The sequence below is a fragment of the Mesoplodon mirus genome (genome assembly GCF_964341445.2).
Source record: "Mesoplodon mirus genome assembly, chromosome: 2".
In the NCBI taxonomy this organism is placed as follows: Eukaryota; Metazoa; Chordata; class Mammalia; order Artiodactyla; family Ziphiidae; genus Mesoplodon; species Mesoplodon mirus.
In genome coordinates this window covers 206,623,989-206,648,248 of record NC_138977.1, presented here as the reverse complement: position 1 = coordinate 206,648,248, position 24,260 = coordinate 206,623,989, and the positions used below count along the sequence as shown (strand labels likewise).

The 24,260-nt window shown below is 42.6% G+C and overlaps 1 protein-coding gene across 1 annotated transcript in view; it reads right to left on the bottom strand.

Moving 5' to 3' along the window:
- Nucleotides 1–24,260, bottom strand: part of SORCS3 (sortilin related VPS10 domain containing receptor 3) — a gene marked incomplete at both ends in the record, with an annotated part of 605,283 nt that overhangs the window by 24,651 nt on the left and 556,372 nt on the right. The window contains 5 exons of the mRNA XM_082611582.1: nucleotides 5,201–5,387; nucleotides 7,722–7,893; nucleotides 11,345–11,458; nucleotides 21,972–22,105; nucleotides 23,114–23,231. Coding sequence (XP_082467708.1) covers nucleotides 5,201–5,387; nucleotides 7,722–7,893; nucleotides 11,345–11,458; nucleotides 21,972–22,105; nucleotides 23,114–23,231 — 725 coding nt within the window. The remainder of the gene's footprint in view (nucleotides 1–5,200; nucleotides 5,388–7,721; nucleotides 7,894–11,344; nucleotides 11,459–21,971; nucleotides 22,106–23,113; nucleotides 23,232–24,260) is intronic.

Below are 24,260 nucleotides of genomic sequence, written 5' to 3'. Positions count from 1 at the left end.
ACGAAGCTTCTATTTTTTTTTCTTCCTCAGAAAACTGATGTAAGCAGTCTCAGGTTCTAAACTAGCAAGTAAGAGAATAGATTGGAGCCCACCCTATGCATACTAAGTGAGGATTTTAATTTAATTCATTTCCAAAATAACGTGAGAAGAGGAAAACGCTGTTGGAAAATGTTAGTGTATCAGCATTGCCTTTGTGGGTTAGATCGGTTATTTTTTAACTCTGTGGGATTTTCTCCCCCACCCTTACCCCTTTCTTTTTCCTTTTTGTTTTCTTTTTTCCTGCCTACTTCCTTTCCTCCCTTTCTTCCCTTCCTTATATCCTTCCTACTTAGCCAAATCCAATTAAAATCTTCTAATTATCTGTCCACACTAAGTCAGAGCACATTTTCCTGGTTTCCACCATGATAGTGTTGATGAGCTAAAGTGACTAAAGGTCACAACTATAGCATGGACAGCTCTTTAGCCTGGGGGCCTTGAGTTCTTCTCATGGGTGGGACATTTTCCAGGCCACTCAGCCTTCACTACTGATGTCTTGGGTTATTTTGGAGACAGCTCAGTTTAAAGGGAAGAAAACAGATGGATACTTTTCACTTCTGCTCCTGTTTAATTTTAGATGTATGACCTTTTCCTCTATCTTACAGAACCTTGACTCTACACAGACTGTTATGCTGTCCCCTGCCTTCCATACAGTAATAAGAACATATGAACGTGATGTGTGGATGTTAAAGGTATCGTATAATTAATTATGTGCTGACACTGTTTCCACCACCACCACTACCACCACCACCACATCATTGCTGTTCCTGCGTATCACTGTGTAGAAGTCCCTCTTGGGAGAGTGGGCTTTCTGAGTCTCACTGGTACCTCCTATGTTGTAAGTAAACTTATATTGGGATAAAAGGTGTTTGGACAGGGACTGATGTTTGGGTGAGGAGATTAGCCAGACTGGCTTGCCACCTCCCAGATGATATTTTCCTGAACAATCAACAAGTGAATCTGTGTATCTACAGCGTGAAAATATTCTTTGCCTACTGCTCTCTCACCTGACCCCAGACATACGGCCCCTCAAGATTTCTTTCAACAAATAATTTCAAACCTGTCACTTCAGATACACATTTGGCTGAAGGTTTAATTATTTTCAATGAGTAAATCTGTTTAATTATTTTTGTATGGTTTGACTGTTGCTAAGAATAAACACACACACACATACACATGTGAGAAAATACCACCTACTTTTCATTGCCTTCTTTACTCATTTTTAGGAGTTTTTCTGGTTTATCTCTCTTTGTTGTTTGTGTGTTACTGATCATTGTGGAAGAGAATGAGGTAATGGGAAGGGGACCCTGGCCAGGTCATGTCCTAAGAGGGAGATAAGGAATCTGGGTCTTATTTTAACACCTCAGAGTTGTTCTTCATGCCCAGATTCACATCCCTCATTCTTCTCCTGCTGGGAAAGGGGCCCCTTTTATGCTCAAAGTCAATGCTTCTTTTTTTTTTTTAATTGAGGTATAGCTGATTTACAATATTGTGCTAGTTCCAGGTGTACAGCAAAGTGATTCGGTTATACACATATACATATATATAGATATTCTTTTTTTCCATTCTTTTCTATTATAGGTTATTACAAGATAGTGAATATAGTTCCCTGTGCTACACAATAAATCCTTGCTGCTTATTTGTTTTACGTACAGTAGTGTGTATCTGTTAATCCCATGCTCCTAATTTATCCCTCACCCTCTCTCTTCCCCTTCGGTAACCGTAAGTCTGTTTTCTATGTCTGTGAGTCTGTTTCCGTTCTGTAAATAAGCTCATTTGTACTATTTTTTAGATAACGCTGCTGTCTTATCTCTCTCCCTCAAAACACATGGAGCCCATTCCCCTGGCCAGCTCATGGGAACCCTGGGCTTTTCCACAGTTCAGTGATGTCGCTATGACTCATGGCCCTGGACAGGCTTCTCAGCTTTCGGTCACTCAGAGGCTTCAGCTCAACCAGGGCTTACATTGTTGGGTGCTTTGACACCCCAAAATATAAAATGAGACCTCCTTCTCCCTAAATTCATGCCAAACACAAAAGGGGTGGGGCTTCCACGAATTAGAACACCATCAAGCACGGCCACATGTATGTCAGCTGCAGGACAAGTACATTTGGGTAAATATAATCTCAAGGAGCAACATCAAACAGCTTTTCAGGGCAAAGAACCTGAGCCAGAAGCTCCAGATGTCAATCTACAGATAAACCATGGATCGGGGAGAAGAGAGCTGAGGGATTCAGGAGGGAACACAGCAGACTCCTAAAATCCTCACTGTCAAAGAGAGCTCTTTTGATAAAAATCTAATAATCTGTGCGAGATTGGTTATTATGGGCGGCTAACAACTACCTTTGTTAGCTAATGGCCCAAGATGAGGCCAAGAGCAGTTTCCACTATAATAACTGTCTGGTAAATGCAGCCATGATTGATTTGGAGGGAATTATGAGCAAGATAAAAGTTTCAAGGGACATTTCCTTCTTCATGCACGTAACCCACAGTATAAACCTGTTCCCTGCTGTTGTGTTTTTTTGCCACTGAAATACATTGGTCACTGTGCCTGGCAGGCAAGGCCTACTCTTGGCAGAATTAGGAACATGGGTGGGGCTGGTCGTTGGAATAGAGGAAAGAAAATGTTTTTTCTTTGCCTTCAGTTTCTTTTTTTTTTTGTGGTACACGGGCCTCTCACTGTTGTGGTCTCTCCCGTTGCAGAGCACAGGCTCTGGACGCGCAGGCTTAGCGGCCATGGCTCACAGGCTTAGCCGCTCCATGGCATGTGGGATCTGCCCGGACCAGGGCACGAACCCGTGTCCCCTGCATCAGCAGGCAGACTCTCAACCACTGCGCCACCAGGGAAGCCCTTGTCTTCATTTTTAAATGCAGCAGAAGTGTCAGGTAGAAAGTGAATAGGAAGTACTTAGTAGTTACTAGAGCAGGTAACATTCATCATGTGCCAGGCTGGGTGCTAAGTGGCATTTTGCACACTGTGCAGAAAAACATTGATGTTGACCTGAGATCATCATCTTTAGAAAGACCTGTGGGCAAGATTGGTCCTTTGCTGGCATCTGGGAACTTGGCTCTGGGAGTGTTTCCAGGTAACAGTGAGCTGATCAGAGTGGTTCACTCTGCCTAGACTATTTTTTTTTTTTTTTTACCAATGATAGGGTTTATTCTGAAAAAATGCTTTCCTTGGGGAGTCTGGAATTTTGGTATACCCTAGGCAGAGGATGGCTACTTGACCAGTCCCCAGTAAAAGCCACGGGCACTGAGACTCCAATGAACTTCTCTGGTAAACAGCCCTTCATATGTGTTGCTACAACTCATTGCTGGAGGAATCATGCATGTTTCATGTGACTCCATGGGGAGAGGACTCTTGGAAGTTTGCACCTAGTATCCTCCAGACTCTGTCTCCCTGGCCCTTTCCCTCTGCTGATCTCGATGTGTCTCCTTTCAGTGTAATAAATTATAGTCTGAAGTATGACTATATGCTGAGTCTTATGAGTCCTTCCAGCAAATCACTAAACCTGGGAGGGGATGTCTTGGGGACCCCTGACACATACACATAATCCAATTTGATTCTCATAGCCTTGCTATAATCTAAGTATTAAAGGTGAGGAATCAGGGGTTTGTAAAGACTAAGAAAGTTGACTGAGAGTAGACATTTCACAAACGGATATGATCAGAATTCAAACACAGGTCTCCCTTGCTCTAAACTTGGTGCATAAACACCTTGCACACCACCCACCTGGGTTTCTGACCTGTTGCTTCTGACACAGAATTATTATTGTTGGTGTGGTGTGCTTATCACCCCTGGGGCTATTGGTGGCCCGTTTCTCACAGTACCTTCCCTCCCTCACCAGAATGTAAACTCTGCAAGGGCAGGGCCATCTCTGTATTGCCTCCCAGTGTCTAGCAGAAGGCCTTGCATATATTAAGAACTCAACAAATAGTCCCTGAATAAATTAGTGAATGATTGGGTGTGCTATTTGTGTTTCCTATTTATTGTTACAAGATCCCTGTGAAGCAAGGTGCCAGTTAGAATTCAGGCATTTTGAAACTGAAGTTCAGAAGACCCAGAGGAGAAATCATTTATCTCATGGTCATGTAGTGTGGCGCCTTTAAGGATATAACACATATAATCCAGGTCTTTCTCCATGCATTTCCCTCATCACTGCTGGTCCTTATGCTACTATTGTGACCAGAATGCTAGGAGACCAAATAGGTCACTGTTTCCCAGGGACGTTTTAAGTGTAGGTTGTTTATATAGTAGTGTTTATATCTTTACTGAGTTGTTAATTAAAAAGGTGCCCCTTGCTTTCACCTAGATTCTTTTAAAGCATTTAATTTTCATCATATGTAGCATATTATTACCCAAACTATTGTGGAGTATATAAGTAAGAACCATAGAAGTCCTTAGACCCATGTGTATCATTACAACGTATAGGAAACCAATAACAGCCCCTAACAACATTTCCTTGACCCAACATTCTAAAATCATATTAAGTTTCAGTTTATATGAGTCAATTCCCAGGATAGCAAAGGCACAAAATACTTCCAGGACTAACACACAATTCTGGAACTTCAACTGTTGTTTTGGTTTGTGCCAAGCAACAGCCAATAGCCATGAAATACGTTCTAGGACAACAAAAATATGTTTATCCCACACCTGGGATAAACTTGAAGTAACCTCGGATGTAAGAATTAAGTTATTTTGTGTGTTCAGTTCACCATTCATCCTTCTTCAGCTCTTCCAATGGAGAGAACAATTTGCTTTGATTTGTGCTCCCTGCGCTCAGAGTAGCTTGAAAATGAACCTGTGGCTGCGAATCAGATGAGTTCCCTCTTTCTCTATTTTAGGAGTCTCCAAAGCAAAGGGAAGGGACTTTTACTTGAATGTGTTTGCATGCGCACACTTGCTTACGTCAGAACAGAGTGGAGCTGAAAAGAGAGGCCAAGTGGTAATATTATCCAAACTTTCAAAATAATCAGTCTACTTTAGTATTATGAAACTCAAACACAGATGAGGTCACATCTCAATCTTTTGATTGGGGTCAGCATTTGGGGCAGTAGTCACACCAAATCTTGCTCAGTTTGGAATCCCGGGAAGTCTGAACAAAGGGAGTTGTCAACTGGGAAGAAAGTAAGAGAGGCGATGGATGGCTCACGCTACTTACAAACCACGTGCAGGAAGAGGACAGCTGTGTCTGAGCCCAGGTTGTTCTCTGCATAGGCCGTCACCTGGAAGATCCCCGCACTCTTGTACACGTGCTTGATGCCGTCCTCGATGGGACTGAAGTTAGCATAGGACACTGCAATCCCATCCCCAAAGTCAAGCTGGATGTTTGTCCTTTGAAGATCACCCTGCAAGGTGGAATAGCAGTTGGCCTGGGCCCATTCACATGGTCCATCCTGATTCCTATTTGATACTTGGTCCTGTGCCTTCAGCATCACCCTCTGAGGCCCTAATCTCTCCCAGAGGGCTGAAACACCCTCGACACAATCACCAGACTCTACTGGGCACTATGAACAGGTACTATGGACCTAGTGCCCCTGTATGCCCAAGCTTGGGGCAGCCTGATTTGGTTGACACCGGCAATGGTGGATAAGGTAGAGCCTCTGTGAAGCTATGAACTGGGGAAGCCAAGGGCTTCCCTGGCTCCCTCATACACATTGTTTAATAATTTCTCTCCTGTGTCGTCATCATTGTCATCTTCCTCCTCATCATCATCGTAGTAGTAGTAACAGCTAATACTGATAAAGTTTCTTTCCACTTCTAAGCAATTAATCCCCTCACAACTCTATAATGTAGAGAGTATTACTGGACCCATTTCTAAAATGGGGACAAAAATAAATTAAGTAATTAGATCAAAGTCTTTGCAGCCAATGCTGGAAGAGCCAAGTTTTGAACCCAGGCAGTCTGGTGTCAATACTCTCAACCACCATGCTATAACTATAATTGTCCCATTTTTTAGAATTTATTATTAGGTTCCAAGCATTATGCTAATCACATATTATATAATACCATCTTTAAAGTAACTCTGTGAGATAGGGTGATTATTTCCATTCTACAGATGAATACTGCATACCAGCTGAAACTAGACCTGTGCTCTGTTGACCTTGGGTTTCCCTAAACTTGCCTAAGCTCCCTCTTCCCTAAAGCCTTTTTTGACCATCTCAGCTCACAGATATTTCTGCCTCTTGGGACGCTAAGAGCCCCCAGGTGCTGGCTGCGGAGGTGATGTCAGTGGTTCAGTTGAGTGCATCTTACCATCCCAAGTTGATCCTTAGCTTAATAAGGGCTGATATTGAAGCCCATCCTTTCTTATCCTTCTCCCCCCTATATTGGGCCAACACTCTGGATAAATTCAATTGAACCTGACCATAAGATAAGGATCCTGGGTGAAAAAGAAGAGTCGGGTCTCTCTACTTATTAACAAACATGGTTGATGGAATAAAAAGAGAAATACATCATTTTGGAATTATCTGCCCAGTGAATGTGCATTCATCACAGTTTGACTTTCTGTCTCTTCCCCCACAGCAACCCAGATGTGAGTTGGTTGGTATCAAAATATTGATAGGTGCTACCTTGCCCCTCACACAATGTCAACTATCCTTGAGTTTATGAATATAAATTAAAGTGGAAATGAACTGAAGGCAATTCAAATGGATAAGATCATGGCTCTTCACGTTTATTCAAGAGAAGTTTTTTATAGAGCTGGTCCTGGAGACTCCCTAGTGGGAATGTGATAATGACCTCCTCTGAATATTAAATTGCTTTAATTCAAGCACCCAGTGTGGATGAAGCCTAAAGAATCTGTCAGCCCAGGATAAGGAACCCTCACCGTCCTGTCCAGTGTGGGCCAGACTTTAAAGGTCTCTAAAGTATTCAGAGTTAGGGAAAAAACTCCTGGCCTGCTTTGGTCTCCTTCCAAGCTCTCAAGAGCATACAGTAATTTGCATTTAAATTTAGATGGCTTTGTAAATCAGGTAAGCTTTCTTGCCCCAGCACCTCAGAAAGGAGTGCCTGAAAAATTCCCTGGTTTGGAAACAGATGAAACAACTCATATAGGAAGCAAGAAGCATACAGCAGAGCTATTTCTACCCTGAATTAATGAACGCAGTCTGATTTTACTGCCCAGATTGCAGAAGACCTAAAAAGTGAACTAATGGAGCAGGTAGCTGATGGAAAATCAACTCATATGACATTCTTTATAAAAATAAGTTGAAAGGGTTAGAATCACTTTCCCCCACCCTCACACTCATACTTTCAAGACCCTTTGAAAGCCTTGTGGGCTTTTCTAATCAGTGGGATTAAGGGTTAAAAAAAAAAAAAAAGGAAAAAAAAGTGAATTCCCTTCTTCCGGCAAAGTTTACAGTATACAGTCTAATGATAATAAACCTTCCTCCAAAGATGCAGACCCTAAAGGGATACCTTAAAGAATATATTCAAATTTGTACCTGCCCAGAGACAAGGGGGCCCCACTTCTGTACTGTGGGATGAAGGGAACAGGGTCCCTAAATATCCCAAGACCTCTTTCACCCCTTCCATCTTCTCCCAGGAGTCTTCACTTCTCACCATTGACTTTGTTACAAGGACTGGTGGGAAAATGTGATCTTTCTTCTCTTCCCATCTGGAAGTGGGCAATGACCTGCTTGTGAGTTCTGACCTCACAGACGCAAGAGGGTCTCCCCTACCTCCTCCATGAGGATGATGAAGGTCGCATTGCGCCCCTGCTCTGCCACCAGGCGCCCATCGGTCGTCACCACGTGGAGGCCGTGAGGGGCTTTTCCGGGGCATATCTGGGCCTTGGCAGTATACTTCTCCCTCAGTCCGTCTGTGCAGTTGTTGGACACAATCCGCCGGTACCTGAGAGGTATTGACCATCGTCAGTGGAAGGGTTTGTGCCAGTGTGTGCACCCTCGCATGAGCACGTACGGCAGAGCGTGCAGGAGAACAAGAGCAAGACAGAGATTCTGCACAGCTTCACCTAAAGGCTGAGTCCCAAAGACAACAGCCATTTAGGACACTAAGTAAATGCTGAGTAACCGCTATCCCTCCATCTCAGGAAGAGCAGCTCCTTAAACATTACTATCGATCCTACCTGGTGAAACGCAGATCGGATCAGTGTCTAAACCAGGCAAGAAAAATCAGCGTCTGACTCACATATGATACAGGAGGAGACAGACCCACTGGACTAGGGAAGCAAGGAAAGCAGGTGCTTCTCTCTGCAATGGAGAGACTTGTGCCTACCTCCCTGAGGCCAGAAAGCAGCTAGAAGATCAGCCTTCTTCTAACTGTGACTACTCAGGAAGCCTCTTCCGGTCTTCCCTCTACCCCCAGGACATCATCCCATCCCCTAATACCTAATAGCCCTCACTGTGGAGCCACTGGGCTCTTTTACAGCACATTTTCTCTCCTTGTTAATATTTCATTTCTCACTCATCACCAATGCCAGACTAGAAGCACAAGTTCGAAACTCCTATTCGATCCTGCTGTGGTAAAACTGCCTCAAAGAAGAAGCTTGCATGGGAAAACCTCCCCATAAACACTGGGACCTTCTAGGTTAAGGACATCTTTGCGCACAGTGATGATATGACACCTCGCTTGACCACTGACCCCAGCACGTGAAACCGAGAGCTTGCCCACAGCCCTGACCTGCACGACAGACTTTATTTCCAGGCACATCACTGTCTGTAAGGCTGCATAAAATCAATACTCTCTCTGGTAAAACCACACAAAATAAATGCGCCACAGACACCACCACCACCACCACCATCATCACCATCATCACATCACATCTTTCATCCTGTGTGTCAGGAGTAATCAACCAGTCCATCCATGTTGCATTTTTCTGGTGGCCTTGAAAGCAGGTGAAAGCAAATTCCTTATGAGTGATACTCGTCCTCCACTATCCCTGATATTTCCTCTCCCCCTGCCCCTCACATACTGCTGAATTACCAGCTCCACATCTCCATCCAGAGATCTCAGGAGGATGTCAAGCAAATGTTATATGTAGTTACTGCCTCATATGCAATTATAATATATCCTCATATATATATATATATATATATATTTTTTTTTTTTTTTTTTTTTTTTTTTTTGCGGTACACGGGCCTCTCAACTGTTGTGGCCTCTCCCGTTGTGGAGCACAGGCTCCGGACACGCAGGCTCAGCAGCCATGGCTCACGGGCCCAGCCACTCCACAGCATGTGGGATCTTCCCGGACCGGGGCACGAACCCGTGTCCCTTGCATCGTCAGGCAGACTCTCAACCACTGCGCCACCAGGGAAGCCCCTCAATATATTATTTTTAATTGTCAACTGAATTCATAATGGTTCTAGAGCTCCTCTGTCCAATAAGCTAGCCACTTTCCACCTGTGGTTACTGAGAACTTGGTTAGTGGTATGTGTTGAAATGATAATATTTTGGACATACTGAGTTAAATAAAATATATTATCAAAATTAATTTCACCTTTTTAAAAAAACTTTTTCAGTGTGGCTATTTTAAAATGTTAAATTACATATGTGTCTCGTATTATAGTTCTTTTGGTCAGCACTGGTCTATATAATCAAACTTTTCTAACCTATACTTTCTTGCTGAGCTTTAGTCATTTAGAAGATATTGAGTTTTACCTATGATAGATATTTTGGTGGGTATCATGTCCTAATGCACACTTGATATCACCCAACTCTTCAGCCTCAACTGGCCAGCTGGTTGACAATTTGTACTATAAGCCAACATTTAATCAACCTGGAGATTCACTTGTAGTGAATCTTTTGAAAAAAATGAAGAGTTTTTCCCTTTCATCTTCTTGATTTATTTGATGGCTATTTGGGGTTTTGGTTCACCTAACCTGCTTAAACTTGGGTCTACCTACACATGTCACAGGATCATATGAGAAGCCCTAATGCAATTATCTTCCAGCTATGGCCAGGTATGTTCTGGCTGGGAATTTGGTGGCAGAGCTGATCTTCTGTGCCCATTATATTCCTCTTCCTCAAACTTCCTAGCACTTTAGTCTCTGACACCACATGTTGTCTTTAAGTTTCATGCTGCTGGATCTGTAGTTTGAGTGGCTTAAATCCCTAAGACCATTCATGTACAATAAAATGACATCAACAGTGCTTAAACCTCAGCTCAGATCCCAGGAATAGCTCCCTAAGAACCAAATGTTTGGCTAAAAAATGTATGTTTCTCAGAGTATCTCAGACACTCAATATACCTCTTCCATCATGTTTTTTCTTCCTCTGTAGACATCAGTTGGGTAGATAGTACCCCGACCACTATTTTACAACCCAGTAAGGTAAAAATACTGAGCTGGTGAGGAACTTGTGTGAGATGTTAGAAGATCCATTGGAAGAGCTGAGACTGAATTCCAGAACACTTTAGTCCCTTGCCACTCAAAGATTAGTGCTAGGACCAGCAATGCTGACATCGCGTGGGAGCTTGTTGAAATGAAGAATCTCAATGTCACTCTAGATCTCCTAAATCAGAAGCTGTATTTTAACAAGATCCCCAGGTGATTCACAGCACATTAAATTTTAAAAAGCACTGTCTCAGACCACCAATCCACTTTCCAAATCTGTTCTAGGTCATAGGAGTGGCAAAGGAAAGGGGAAGACAACAGATCTCCAAGGAAAAATTTTTCAAGCATCTGAGTGAGTAAGCAATAAGTGAACAAAGAGGGAAACATACATAACTTGACAAGTACAGAGAGTGTGCCTTGACCTTCTTATTCCAGGAGTTCCTAGGATGGGACTTTTGACTTTTCATCATCGGTCTACGAGATCTTTGGTTCATCTATCACTAGAAAGCACTGTAGTATCTGCACACCACTAGTGTTCATTTATTTCCATCAGGGTCTGGAAAATAAGGTGGCATCGCTTTCCAAAAGAGAAGGTCTGATCAAATAATAGCTATGGTATTTCAGAGGCAAATAGCAAAAGGTACTGAAATCTGGGTAATCAGAAATCTCTCTTTTTTTTTAACACCTTTATTGGAGTATAATTGCTTTACAATGGTGTGTTAGTTTCTGCTTTATAACAAAGTGAATCAGCTATACGTATACATATATCCCCACATCTCCTCCCTCTTGCATCTCCCTCTCACCCTCCCTATCCCACCCCTCTAGAAATCTCTTTTGATGCTACAAAAAAGCTAGCTTCAGCTAAAGAACCCTTCAGCTTTCCTCAGAAGCCACCTGTTACAATCAAACTCTATCTACACTCCACCTTGCTTCAGTAGGAATCCTCCTTTGATCCCAACTTAGGGAAATAGGGAAACAGTGATTGGACTTCCTTCAGGTGTTTTACTTACCCAGTGCTGTTAAGGTAGCTTTGACCAAGGCTGCAGTCCTTTGACAGGGATGCTGGATTGTACCAGAAAGCTGGGACACACTGGCTTTCTCCACGTCTCTCATAGCCATAGTCACTGTCGAGAAAATAAATATTGCATACTGGTGTAGATGCACCAATGTGAAAATACCCAGAGGCACACACAAACACACCCCTTTAACCATCCCCAAAGCTGCAACACGTTCTTTAAATATTCCCAGTGGGGACAAATATTCATACTTTGAAAATGGATTTTCAGATTTGGAAATAATCCCAAAGTCATTCGGAGTTCAGTGTATAGAAGACATAATAGATTATCAGATGGAGGGTCCAGGCTTATAAAAGTATGGATGTACATAATGTGGCAGGTACACTGGCCTGGGGTGGGTGTAAGGGATGCTGTAAGCTTAAAAGTATATTTTGGATCACAGTGGATTTACTGAAATAAGTAGATGACAACCAAGAAGATGACTTTAACAGTCAAGATTTATTTCCATGTTCAGATTCCACATTTTACTCCAAAATGGAATTCACTGATCTTATTTTCATTTTTTCTGAAATTCTCTCTCAAACAAATATACACATTTGCATTCACATATACAGAGTCATTCAAACTTTTCCCAACTATTTATAACACAGGTCCCTTGTTTCCTTTAGGAAAAAACAAAACACACACACACACACACACACACACACAACCCCACAAAAACTATACTGTAGCTCTTCTCCATGTTTTTGTAAAAGCCTAGCCATAGTAAAATGAAGAAACAAAGCCTGGTATGATTTTCTGCTCCTTTCCTCTACATTCCAGAATGAGGAAGTCATAGACCAGTGTAGGAGAGGAGCTCTCCCATCTGAAATGTAAATGGTGTTGCCTTACTTCTTGGACTTTTATAAAGCTCCCAGAAATGTAAATTCCAGGGTAGAAAAAGAGCAACAAAGTAGGCATGATTCCTCTTGTAACCAACCCCAGGTCATTGAAGGTGGCTTAAATTGGCGGGAGGAGTCATGTCTCCAAGTCAACAAGCATCCAAAGATGTCCTGAAACCCACAGACAGGGCAGAACAATCTGGACATTTGAATACTGATCCACTGAGTGTTAATAAAACATAAAACAACAGGAAAATCGCTGTCTCCACACCCACCCCTCCTTTCGTTTTCTGCTCTCCTATTCTTTGAGCCAAGATTTAATTAAAGTCCAATGAAAATAGACGCAAATTGTCTATGTGGGTAACTAGGATAGCAATGAAAGGGAGGCAGAAAGAAAAGTTTAATTCCACATTTATTTATTACTCAGTATGTGCCTTGTCCTGTGAAGGAAGTGCCATAATCCTTATCCTCAAGGGGTTTTCAGTCTTTTGGAGAGAGGAAGACAACATGCCTCAAATCCGACAAAAGAACAGAGTAATACAGTATCAAGCACAACACAGTGTGATACAGGATGAAGCAGTACAGTTAAGAAGTACCAATTGACTGATGAGATTATATAAATTATCTTCTCGGTTTGACCCTACCCTACCTTGTCACCACCTTCCTCCAAACCAAACTCAGGCCAACATTTAACCCTCTTTGTCTTTGTCTGTGTGATGCCCGGGGCTTTTGTGTGTGTGTGTGTGTGTTTTAATATAAAGTTATTTATTTTGGCTGCGTTGGGTCTTCGTTGCTGTGCGCGGGCTTTCTCTAGTTGCGGCGAGTGGGGGCTACTGGGGGCTACTTTTCGTTGCGGTGTGCGGGCTTCTCATTGCAGTGGTTTCTCTTGTTGTGGAGCACGGGCTTTAGGCACGCGGGCTTCAGTAGTTATGGCATGCGGGCTCAGTAGTTGTGGCACATGGGCTCAGTAGTTGTGGCACGTGGGCTCTAGAGCACAGGCTCAGTAGTTGTGGTGCACGGGCTCAGTTGCTCCGCGGCATGTGGGATCTTCCCGGTCCAGGGCTCAAACCCGTGTCCCCTGCATTGGCAGGTGGATTCTTAACCACTGCACCACCAGGGAAGTCCTGCCCAGGGCTTTTGAAGCACTCTACCCTTTTCTTTTTCTGGTGGTTTCCTATGTATCCTTCTTCAATATCTAGGTCTGATGAAGCCATTCTTGCTTCCCTGGACCAAAACTTTGTGGTCCTAGCATTTTAGAAACATCAAGTCTACAAAAAAGCAAACCCTTCTGTTGGTTTTGTTCGGCAATATAAGAGTCTAGAATAGGACACTGAAGGTGTTGAATAAATATTCACTGGGTGAATGATACTCTAATTACATTTATAAATGATTGCACAAATTATCCCATGGCATCTGGTCTATTTCTGCAGGGAGACTGTGAGCCCATGGTTGACTTCCCAGTGTGGACCACAGAGAGAATCCCAGGTGCTCAACAGATGCCTGTGGAGTGAGTGTGAGCTTGAGTCATTGCAAATTGCTACACGGAAAGGTGAAGGTCAAGACCAGCTTGATACGGCAAGATTAAATGAAACTGGAAGAAAAGGAGAAAGGGACATGTCTGTCAAGGTAATCTTTTGCCATGCCTCCCCTGATCAATGATTGGAGGTCTTCCAGCCTGAGAGTTCATATGGACTCAGTGTTGTGCCAGCTGGTAACTGCCCATGAGGGCCAACTTAAAATTCCAGGAATTCTGCAAGTTAGTTAATGGCTGTTAAACACAACTATTATCGAAAATTAAGTTATACAAAATTTCAATTAAATAAATTATATTCAAAGGATAATAAATACCGAAAACACAGAAATTCCTCATTATTTTGCTACTTTATTATATGCAATAAATATTATATATAAAATGTCATTGTACATCATTTTATTATTTATGCTCTTGAAGTCATTTATGTCTATGTTTCTATACAGTAAATACATAGATACATGTTGTGCTTCCTAATTCTGCATTCAATGATGCCATGTTGGTAACTTGAAATCAGATATGGTGGGAATATTTATAGCAATCAGCAAACACTACTAATCAGGGCTTATTTATTTGTTTCTTTGTTCCCAGAGAGCCGGTGGTTAAACATTTTCCAGTACAGTACTGAATATCTGATTTCTAAGCATTGTTTATCTGCAGAAAGATTTGGGCTGTGGTGTGTCTGCACTATTTCTAGAAAATTCCCTGCTTCCTTTATGAGGTAAATCTATTGAATGTCCTGTGAATCCTAAGAAATATTAGAAATCTCTGAAGGAAGGGTGTTCTCCTAAGCAGCTCTGGGAAGGAGAGAAATGTCTTATTTCTCCTTGCTAAATGTAACCATCTTTAGCAGTTCTGTTCAGCTCTGCTACCTGTTAGTGATGTAGTAATTTAAAAAGGTGCATCAGCCATGCTGCTTTGCCCCAAAGAGAAAAAGCACCTCATTAATATTTAATAACATTAATGGAAATATCACTGGCTGCCCCCAATCTGTGGACTTCTTCATTAACTTCTGCTAAATGTATATTAAAATCTCTCATCCTGCCCAAGCTCCCCCCCAGCTCTGGAGTTTTTACGATGTCAGGAAATAAGCAGTCCCAGCTGCCGCTCCAGCTTCTTGAGGAAAGGTGGTTTTCTGTTGAATTGTGACACTTGGAGAGAATGTACCAGAAAGTTTGATTTGCCTCTGGGAAGTAAGCTGCCACAGCTTCTGCAAACACACAGATAGTTTCCTTTAAGAAATAAGTCACCTCTGTGGTTTTCTTGACTATAAAATGGTTTAGAACTTCCAAAAACTTTTGGGAAAACTTGTCCATTTAGGACACATAGGGACCTATGTGTCCTCCAAGTCCCATCCAGAGAGAAGCCTCAGACAATCCAAAGAAGGAATAGACAAGAAAAGGTTCAGAAATCAAAAAGCTTCTGCACGTCAGAATAGGAAGGGACACCTGTATTCCTTGGGTTCAATCCCCTCAGGTGACAGATTGGGAAGGAGAAGAAAAAGAGGAGAAATGACTTGTTAAAGATTGTACACACCTGATGATGTTAACCAAAGGTGATAACTGAGACACCTGATCCCTGGTTCAGCATTAGTACAAGCCCATGAAACACCCATTTAATCAGTAGGGAGGGCCTAATGTCATTCTGAGCCTCTTGGAGCCATCCAAGAAGTCATGGTCTCTGCTGGCCCAGTGGTAGGGGGTATCCCACTCTCAGACTATGCACTACCCCATCATAGCCTCATCGACCCCCAGTTCCTCCATTTCTCCATTTGGGAGCTGAGGCTCTAGGATGAGTGTTCCACAGGTGTCTCTGTCTCATTTTAGGAGACAGTAGAGCACGCTGGGTTTAGGATCAGAGAGAGGTTTTTGGCAGCCACAGCACGAACACTCAGAAAAGAGAAGCAACCACAACAAAAGCCACAACAAAAACAATGGACTAACAATTAACATCATCATCATTTGCTAAGGCATAGCCTCAATGTAGCTACAGAGATAGAAAGATAATTATATCCAAACCATTTCAGAAATTGTTTGAAAAATCAAACAATCATCACTCAAGTGTCTCTCCTAATCTAACCCCATGCTACCTATCTGGCCATACCCCTCTATTCATCAACAACCTTCACATATCTGCTTTCTTGGAAGTGCTGCCCATTTTCCTCATACTTATTCAGCAGCAAGTCTATACAGCTCCATCACCACTTCCTGTAGGAAGCCTTCCATCATTACTCCAGTCCTCAGGGATCTCTTTGCTCTGACCATTCCCATCACTTGCAGGTAGGATGACTGCTGTCCCACAGAACTTTCTGTGATAATGGAAATGTTTTACATCTATGCTATCCAATATGGTAGCCACTTGCCATATGTGACTTTTGAGCACCCAAAACGTGGCTAGTGGAACTGAAGAAATGAATGTTTCATTGTATTTAATTTTTTTTTTGAATTTTATTTTATTTTTTATACAGCAGGTCCTTATGAGTCATCCATTTTATATACATCAGTGTATACATGTCAATCCCAATAGCCCAATTCATCACCCCCCCCACCCCCACCCCCACCACTTTCCCCCCTTGGTGTCCATACATTTGTTCTCTACATCTGTGTCTCAATTTCTGCCCTACAAACCGGTTCATCTGTACCATTTTTCTAGGTTCCACATATATGCGCTAACATACAATATTTGTTTTCCTCTTTCTGACTTACTTCACTCTGTATGACAGTCTCTAGATCCATCCATGTCTCTACAAATGACCCAATTTCATTCCTTTTTATGGCTGAGGAATATTCCATTGTATATATGTACCACATCTTCTTTATCCATTCGTCTGTCGGTGGGCTCATTGTATTTAATTTTAATGCAAATAACCACATGTGGCTAGTGGCTACTATACTGTACAGCATTAGGTCTGGATCATGAAATTCAGCACCCAATTATACTCTATTATCTCCTGTCATCCCTTCTTTGCATCCAATAACTCTGGCTAATACATCTTCGATTTTTCTACAATGCCTAGTCTATAGAAAAAATATGCTTGATTGGGCCCTATATGCAGAATACTAAAGGTTGACTAGATTTCAGACGTGCCTGAGTTTATGTACTATGGCCCCCAAATCTCTTCCCCTCGTTGTTCTACACTGCCACTTGATAAACTCGCTCTGTGGATCTGGAGCCATACTGGACATGCAAGGTAAACACTAAGACATACTGAGACTTTGGGAATTCCCTGGTGGTCCAGTAGTTGGGACTCCACGCTTTCACTGCCAAGGGACTGAGTTCAATCCCTGGCTGGGGAACTAAGATCCCACAAGCTGTGAGGTGTGCGCAAAAAAAAAAGACATACTGAGACTTGAGACTCTGGAGTAGCCTATTATTATTTTGAATGAGTTACACTTAACCTCTCTTGTCTCGATTTCTTCATTTATAAAATGCCTATGATAACAGACTCTCCTTCCAAGAGCTGGTTGGGAAGATTAAGTAAGTTAATCCATCTAAAAAACTTGGCACCTAGTAGGTGCTCAGCAAAATTATTGCTGTGGGAGTGGTTGGATGAAGCAGTAAGAAAGAGAACAATTTGGCATCATCTCTGGTCCAACTTGGTTTCTCACTGAACAAATGCATTTGGACCTCCCAGGGGGCAAGTACTTCCTAGGAGCCCTCATAGGACTTCAGAGCAGCTCCCTTTTCTGATTACTCAGTAGTTTCTGACAAACTTACTTCTCATGGAGGATTTGCTCCTAGCCCCTCACCAGTGCCATGATGGAGGTTGCTACAGAGAGGTTCTGTACAGTAAACATAAGGCTGGGGGATTTATGAGGCCATTAAGTAGAAACATCAATATTTATGTAAAATTCATACTTGTTACCGACACCCGCTCTGGATGGAAGGGTGAAAGTTGCGGAAGTCAATGGTGCTCTACAAGTAAAGGCATCTGAGAATCTATAAAGTCTTCCTTCTTAAGCAGAACAATACGGGCAGAAAATTCTTCTGTGAACCCAGGCTGCACTCCTTAACTTTTCCACCAGAATCAATGCTTTTAATCCATCCTCCCCAGTCTCTACTCCCTGCTGTCTCTGAGACTTAAAAGTTGCCTGGATCAATCCAATGAACATGACCTGATTTGGCTTAGGGAAACAACTAGGTGGAATATGCTTGGTAATCACTTATACTAACCAAGCTGGGGTCTTCAGATTCCTTAGCTAACACTTCCTGGTAGGAAGGAACATTGAGAAGGAGACAGGGCTATGAAACTGTTGCCATACATGGATTTTGCAGCATGAGCATTAAAGACAAACAGACAAACTATATTTGAGGGAAAAACTATTTTTAACTGATACCTATGCTTATTGAAGTTGACTTAATAAAACAGGGGCTTCCCTGGTGGCACAGTGGTTGAGAATCTGCCTGCCGATGCAGGGGACACGGGTTCGTGCCCCGGCCTGGGAAGATCCCACATGCCGCGGAGCGGCTGGGCCCGTGAGCCATGGCCGCTGAGCCTGCGCGTCCGGAGCCTGTGCTCCGCAATGGGAGAGGCCACAACAGTGAGAGGCCCGCGTACCGCAAAAAAATAAAAATAAAAAAATAAAATAAAATAAAAAGAAAACAAAGAAAAAAATTTTAAACACTCAGTCCCATTGTCCATGAAAACCACCATAACAACAACAAAAAAATCCCAGAAATTTCAGAATCAAACTCTCTCTGCCATACTCAAAAGTAGTGCAAAAATAGTTTTAGGTCACATGATTTTTTTTGCTTCTGTTCTCAGATTATGACTACCAACCCAGCTTCAAGTCCTGTGTGTTTGTTAGTCCTAACTCAGACTCAAGTGGTTCTGTCTTCTTTTTAATATGAGGTATGATTGGCGACAGAGAGCCAAACACACCATGTCTTATATATCTCCCCTCAAAATTGTACAAAGTCTTCTTGAACACCATACACCTATGACAAGTCTAGTACCAATGGCCAAAACTACTTTATTTGGCATGGGTCTAGAGTTAATGGAACATTCTATTTTAAACCTCATCACCAGCAGTTAACTTAGATCATTTGAGGATGAGATCATTTAATTTTAGAATAAGCAAACTTGGGGACCCTATTTCTTCTGAGAAATAAAGTGTACCTAAAATAACAAAGATTTGTTTGATTTCTTGAGAAATGGCATGATATAGAGAAGAAGAGAATGTGGAATTTAGCTAGACTTACATTTGATCCTCACCTCTTTCTGTCACTGCTACTGTGATTTCGGTCAAGTAACTTACATTCCAGATGCTAATTTTCTTCTCACTAAAATGTCATAGTAATGATACTGACATTACAGGGTGTTGGGTCCAGGGGGTACCTCTACCAATGCAAGTGTGAGAACCACAGAATACTTTGCAAGGGTTTCTCCTTCTACTTCTTTACTTATAGATGCATTCTGACAGCAGTTTTCCAAAGACAGGTTCAGAAATAGTTTAAGCAAAGCCATCACCATTGAAATAAATGGATAACACCCAAAGGTTCAACTTTGAAGACAGTGCTTATTTGGATGTATAAGCTCTGATTTACTTGTTAACAATACCATGGGGACCACCTAACCTTGGGGTTCAAGAGTAACAACAACCGCAGCATCAAAAGCTGTGTATACCATTAGGATAAATTCCTTATTCACATTAATGATGTATGTGAATTCATTTATTCCTCCCTAGGACCCAATGAGATACATGTTATATATTTGTATTTAATAGCCTGGGAGGTGAAGTCATAGAGATTAAGTAAATTTCCCAAGGTCAAAAATTGAATATCAGAGCTGGGTTTTTTTTTCCAGACTAGTAAATGTTAATGTAATTGCTGAAGAAAAAAATATTTATGTTACAATTCCTATTCTGTCTCAATTGTAAGGCCTCCTTCCCAACAATGGGTGAGGGTCTAGTACAGTTCAGAGAGACACAGGAGAAAATGTAGCATGACATATGCAAAGACAATGCACCTCTATGGAGTCAGTCTGCGGAAGGACACAAGGAAGCCTGATATTCAGATTCTGCAATATTCAGGTTGACATCAATATGTCATGTACCATAATTCTGAGTGGCCTCCTGTATCACTGCTATGACTATTTTTCTGGATTGTGGTTAATAATTAAAAATTATTCTTCCCAATTGTGAAAATATCCTTTATTTCCAAAGGGTCAAAAAGGCTACAGATAGGACCCTGTCATTTAAATTAAATTCCATTTAGCACATCCCATGTGGATGATTCTTGCTGAAGTCAAGCTTTTCAAGGCCTGAGTTCAGGGATGAAGAGCAGGCAGGGGGGCAGTCATGGTAAACTAGCAGGCTTGCTGTTACCAGTTACAGCCCTAGTAGAAAGTGGGAAGTGGAAGACGGTTTACAGAACAAATCAAGAAACAGGCTGGATGAAATGAGGATGGCGGGGGTGAGGCTTCTGGGCAGGGCAGCTGTTCTGTACCCATTTGGACTTATTTCTGTTATTAGATACCAGATAAGCCCTAATGCAGCTCTGTCATTGTCCTGCCCTTTTCATGTCTATAGGCTGACACCTGAGCCCTTAGCTTTGTCTTTTAACCTGGAATGGGTGATGAAAATATCTCAAAGGAGCTTCAGTTTTTGACTGTGACACAGAGGAAGAATTCATCCAACTGGAATCAGCCTGGGATGACTCTGCGATCACCCATGGGATCACCCATTCCCAGGTTTGGGAAGGTTTTTGACTCTCCTAAAAGAAACAACATTCAGAAACATCGTATGATAGTTTAATGCTTACTTTGGGCTAGGCATGGAGGATGCAACCATAAAGAATGTCTAAAATTCCTGCACTCACACACTTCCATTCTACTGGGGAAAGATGGGCAATAATAAAGAAATCAAAAAACACAATCTCTCTATTTGTGAGTAATACTAAGATGACAATTAAACAGGGTGATGTGCCAGAGAGTGCCAGGGTGTAGGTGAGAGTAGATGGTCTCAGAAGGCATTTCTGAGGAGCTGCTATTTTTGCTGAGACATGAGTGATCCAAAGTTGCCAGCCATGCTGAGATGTGGAAGAAATTCTTGTACTTGCTGTTTCCTTTGCTAGGAATGAGTCTGGGTTAATCAAAGTGTAGGAGATAGTAGTGTGGCTGAAAAATGGTGAATGAGGGGAGAAGAGTAAGAAGTTAAGGAACAATGGCAATGGGTCAATCATCTACAGTGGAGCAAAGACAGAAGATTAGATTAGATTTTAAGGAAGAGGGGAAGCCATTGGAGTGCTTCAAGTATAGGAGTGATAAGATCCGACTTGGGTGTTTAAAATATAATTTTGGATAGATTTCAGGGTGACCAGAGTGGAAGCAGAGAGTGAGTTAGTAAACTGTTGGAGTGATCCAGATTGCAGTGGCCATGGGTAGCGGTGCTTTGAGTTAGAATGTATTTTGGAAATAGAGACTTTCAAGGATTTGTGGATGGCCTGGACCTGAGGGTAAAGGGGAAAGTCAAGCTCTCCTGGGATTTTGACTCAAGCAACTGAGTGAATATCAGTGTGTTTTATTGAATTTGGAAAAACTGGTCTGGGATGGCGGGTGGTGGCTTAAGAAAAGTTGAAAAACTGCTTCTACTAGTGGGTGTTCAGGAAGAATTCTGCTTGGCCACACAAAGTTTGAAATCCCTGTTAGCAATTCAAGGGAAGATGGATGCTGAGTAAATAGATGGACACAAATGTCCCCATCCAAGAGGAGAGACAGGCCAGAGATGGAGGTAAATATTTGGAAATTTGTGAGTCATTAGCTAATAGGTGAGAGTCAAAGTCATTCTTTGTGGTTGTCATTAGAGGGAGAAAAAAAGAATTGATGCTAAGAGAGCTCATTTGGAAGAGCACAATTCTAGCTAACGTTTCTGGAGGTAACTGTCCAAGGTGGCAGCTCTCTGAGCTCTCTGTGCCCAGCCCCACCTCTCTGGGACTTTCCAGGACAGATGCTAACTGAAGATGGAAAGAAGTCCCCTTGGACATGCTGCTCTGATAGAACAGTGATCTTCCCTGTGAAATCGCCTCCTCCTGTCCTCCTTCCAGGGATGCAGACATCCCATCTGGCCAGGAACTGGGGCAGCCAGGCCCATAGGCCAGCAGACACACCTATCTCTTAGTCATGCCTTCCTCCCCAGCTTCACCTTCACCCTCATCCCCCCAACGAGTAAATGTCTAGCTGGAATTGGCAATGAGATGCCCAGGGACTCACCATTCAAAGTCCCAGTCGGCACAGACACAGGGTTCGGAGACCACCGTCCCTGAGGAGTCTTGGCCCAGGGCACACTGAGCTCCTGGCTTGCGTTTCTTGAATATTTTCCTTTCTCCCATGACGCAAGGCTCCCCCTTAGGAAGAAAGTCCATAGTGAGAGAGGCAGAAAAACACAAAGATGGTGAAATAAACCAGCGTTAGCCTCTTCATTCTCTTTTTGTCACTCTATGTAGAACTCTCCCTCCCAGGAACCATTCAGGAGTTTCCAAGATTAAAAGGCTGATCTTTTACTACCCAACAAGAGGAACACTATGGGAGGCTGGCCTATCACTGTCCCTCCACCCAACCTAGCCAGTGATGGCTACTTCATCTTGTTTCTTCTCCACCTCCATAGAGAATGCAAACACTCCAGGTCATCCTCACAGACCACCCGGCAATTGCCCGAATGGCGTCAGCAGAAATTCCAGTGGAAAAGAATCCACTTCTGGCATAATTTTCACATCATCTTCAGAGTAAAATTGAAGTGGACCCAATAAGTTCCCTCTCTATGATAAACCACTGTGTCCCAGTCCTTATTCCTAGTCAAGGGCACAAAGAGAAGGATAATAATTTGTTGGTACAAATTATAAGGACCCAATAGTTCTGAAGAAAAAAGGAGTCTGCCTACGTTGCATAGTACTAAATATCTGCCTTGCTAGAGTCCCTCACCTCCACCTTTCACCCCTTCTCTGTGGTCCTGTCCACAATGCTCCTGGGTCCTGACTTCAGGCTGGTCTGAGAAATGCTCTCATGCTTCCCAGTAAAAGGTAAGATGGTCACATCATTGGTGAGGTCTCCTAGTTTTCTGGGCTTATTTCCCCATGGGTAGCACTAAAATCCCAGGTTACCATTATCACTACTTCCCCAGGCTGCTCAGTGATTTCAACGAGTAGATCAGGATTCCAGGGTGCAAAATGGTCCCAAAATCTCACCTGCCCCTGCTAGACCTGGGTGTGTGGGTTCCAATCCCTCCCCCGAAACCCACCATTATCCCCAGATGGCCCACTACTTTCCTTCTCCAAATAGGAAGGCCCAATAAGACCAAACAGGGCTTGCAGTGGCCCCTCTTCCTAGGAGACAGGACCCCCTACCCTGCACTGTACCTGATTGAGCAGGTGCCAGGTCTGATAATCCTCTTTGCTGCAGTGCCGGCTGAAGATAGATTTGTAGTCCACCTTCACCAACTGCCATTCCGAGTGGAGGCTGAAGTGGCCAAAAACTCTAAGTGTTTAGGGGACAAATGAGAAAGGCAAGCAGATAAAGCCCCATAGTCAGTCATAGCATCTAGTTTAGTGCACAAAGACTGGAGGGAGAGAGGGCGGAATTGCAGCCTAGACTTTAATGATTCTTCTAAAGCCAGGTCTGTGAAGGCTATTGAGGGGAAGTCCACTGACCACACAACTACAGCCAATTGACACAGTGTTCACTGTGGGTGTAAAACCAACTTTTTTTTTCTTGCAAAAGTAATATATGTGCTTTACAGGAAGCATTTCATATATAGAAAGGTATGGTGAAGGAAAAATCTTCCCCAATCATCTACAATCTTCTCCAAAGGTAGACCTGCTCCTCGTATTTTCACATATAGTCTTCTTCTCAAAGCAAGCACTACTGTTATAGCTACTGATGTCCACAGGCAGGGACTCAGTTTTCTCATCTGTAAATTGTGCATGTGTATGTTGGGAGGGGTGGGTGTGGATTAGCTAATCTAAAGTATGACCTTGCCAATTCCAATATTCTGACTGAATCTAAGTGCGTTTTAGTTGAAATTCTCATTGCTTAATTCATGTGAATACCACCCTCTTTCCCCCTGTCCTGAAAAAGCAGTCGTCTCATAAAAGGAACTCATATTTATCTATAGCAAAGAAGCACACTTTCTGTGCAACTTAGATAATCAATATTGACCTTTTCAAAGTCCAGCAGTTGATAGCCCTATAAACATGAATGATCAATCATTTCTAGAAAAATAGAAAAAAAGACTGATCATCCATACTCCACTCAGGTGGCATGTCTTGTAATTACAATGCAAGGCATCTATCAGAGTGATGTAAAGGGGAGACCAGTCATGCCAGGAACCAAAACCCACTGAAGTCTCTCAAGGAATCGGATGGCTTCCATTCCAGCAAGAATTAATCATGCCCACAGCCCTGAATTCTCCTCCTCCCAAGTTCAAATATCCTCATAGTGACACCTAAGAGACTAACTCTCCTCAAGGGACATTTCCTTCTGCTATCTGAAAGATGAGGATGCTTT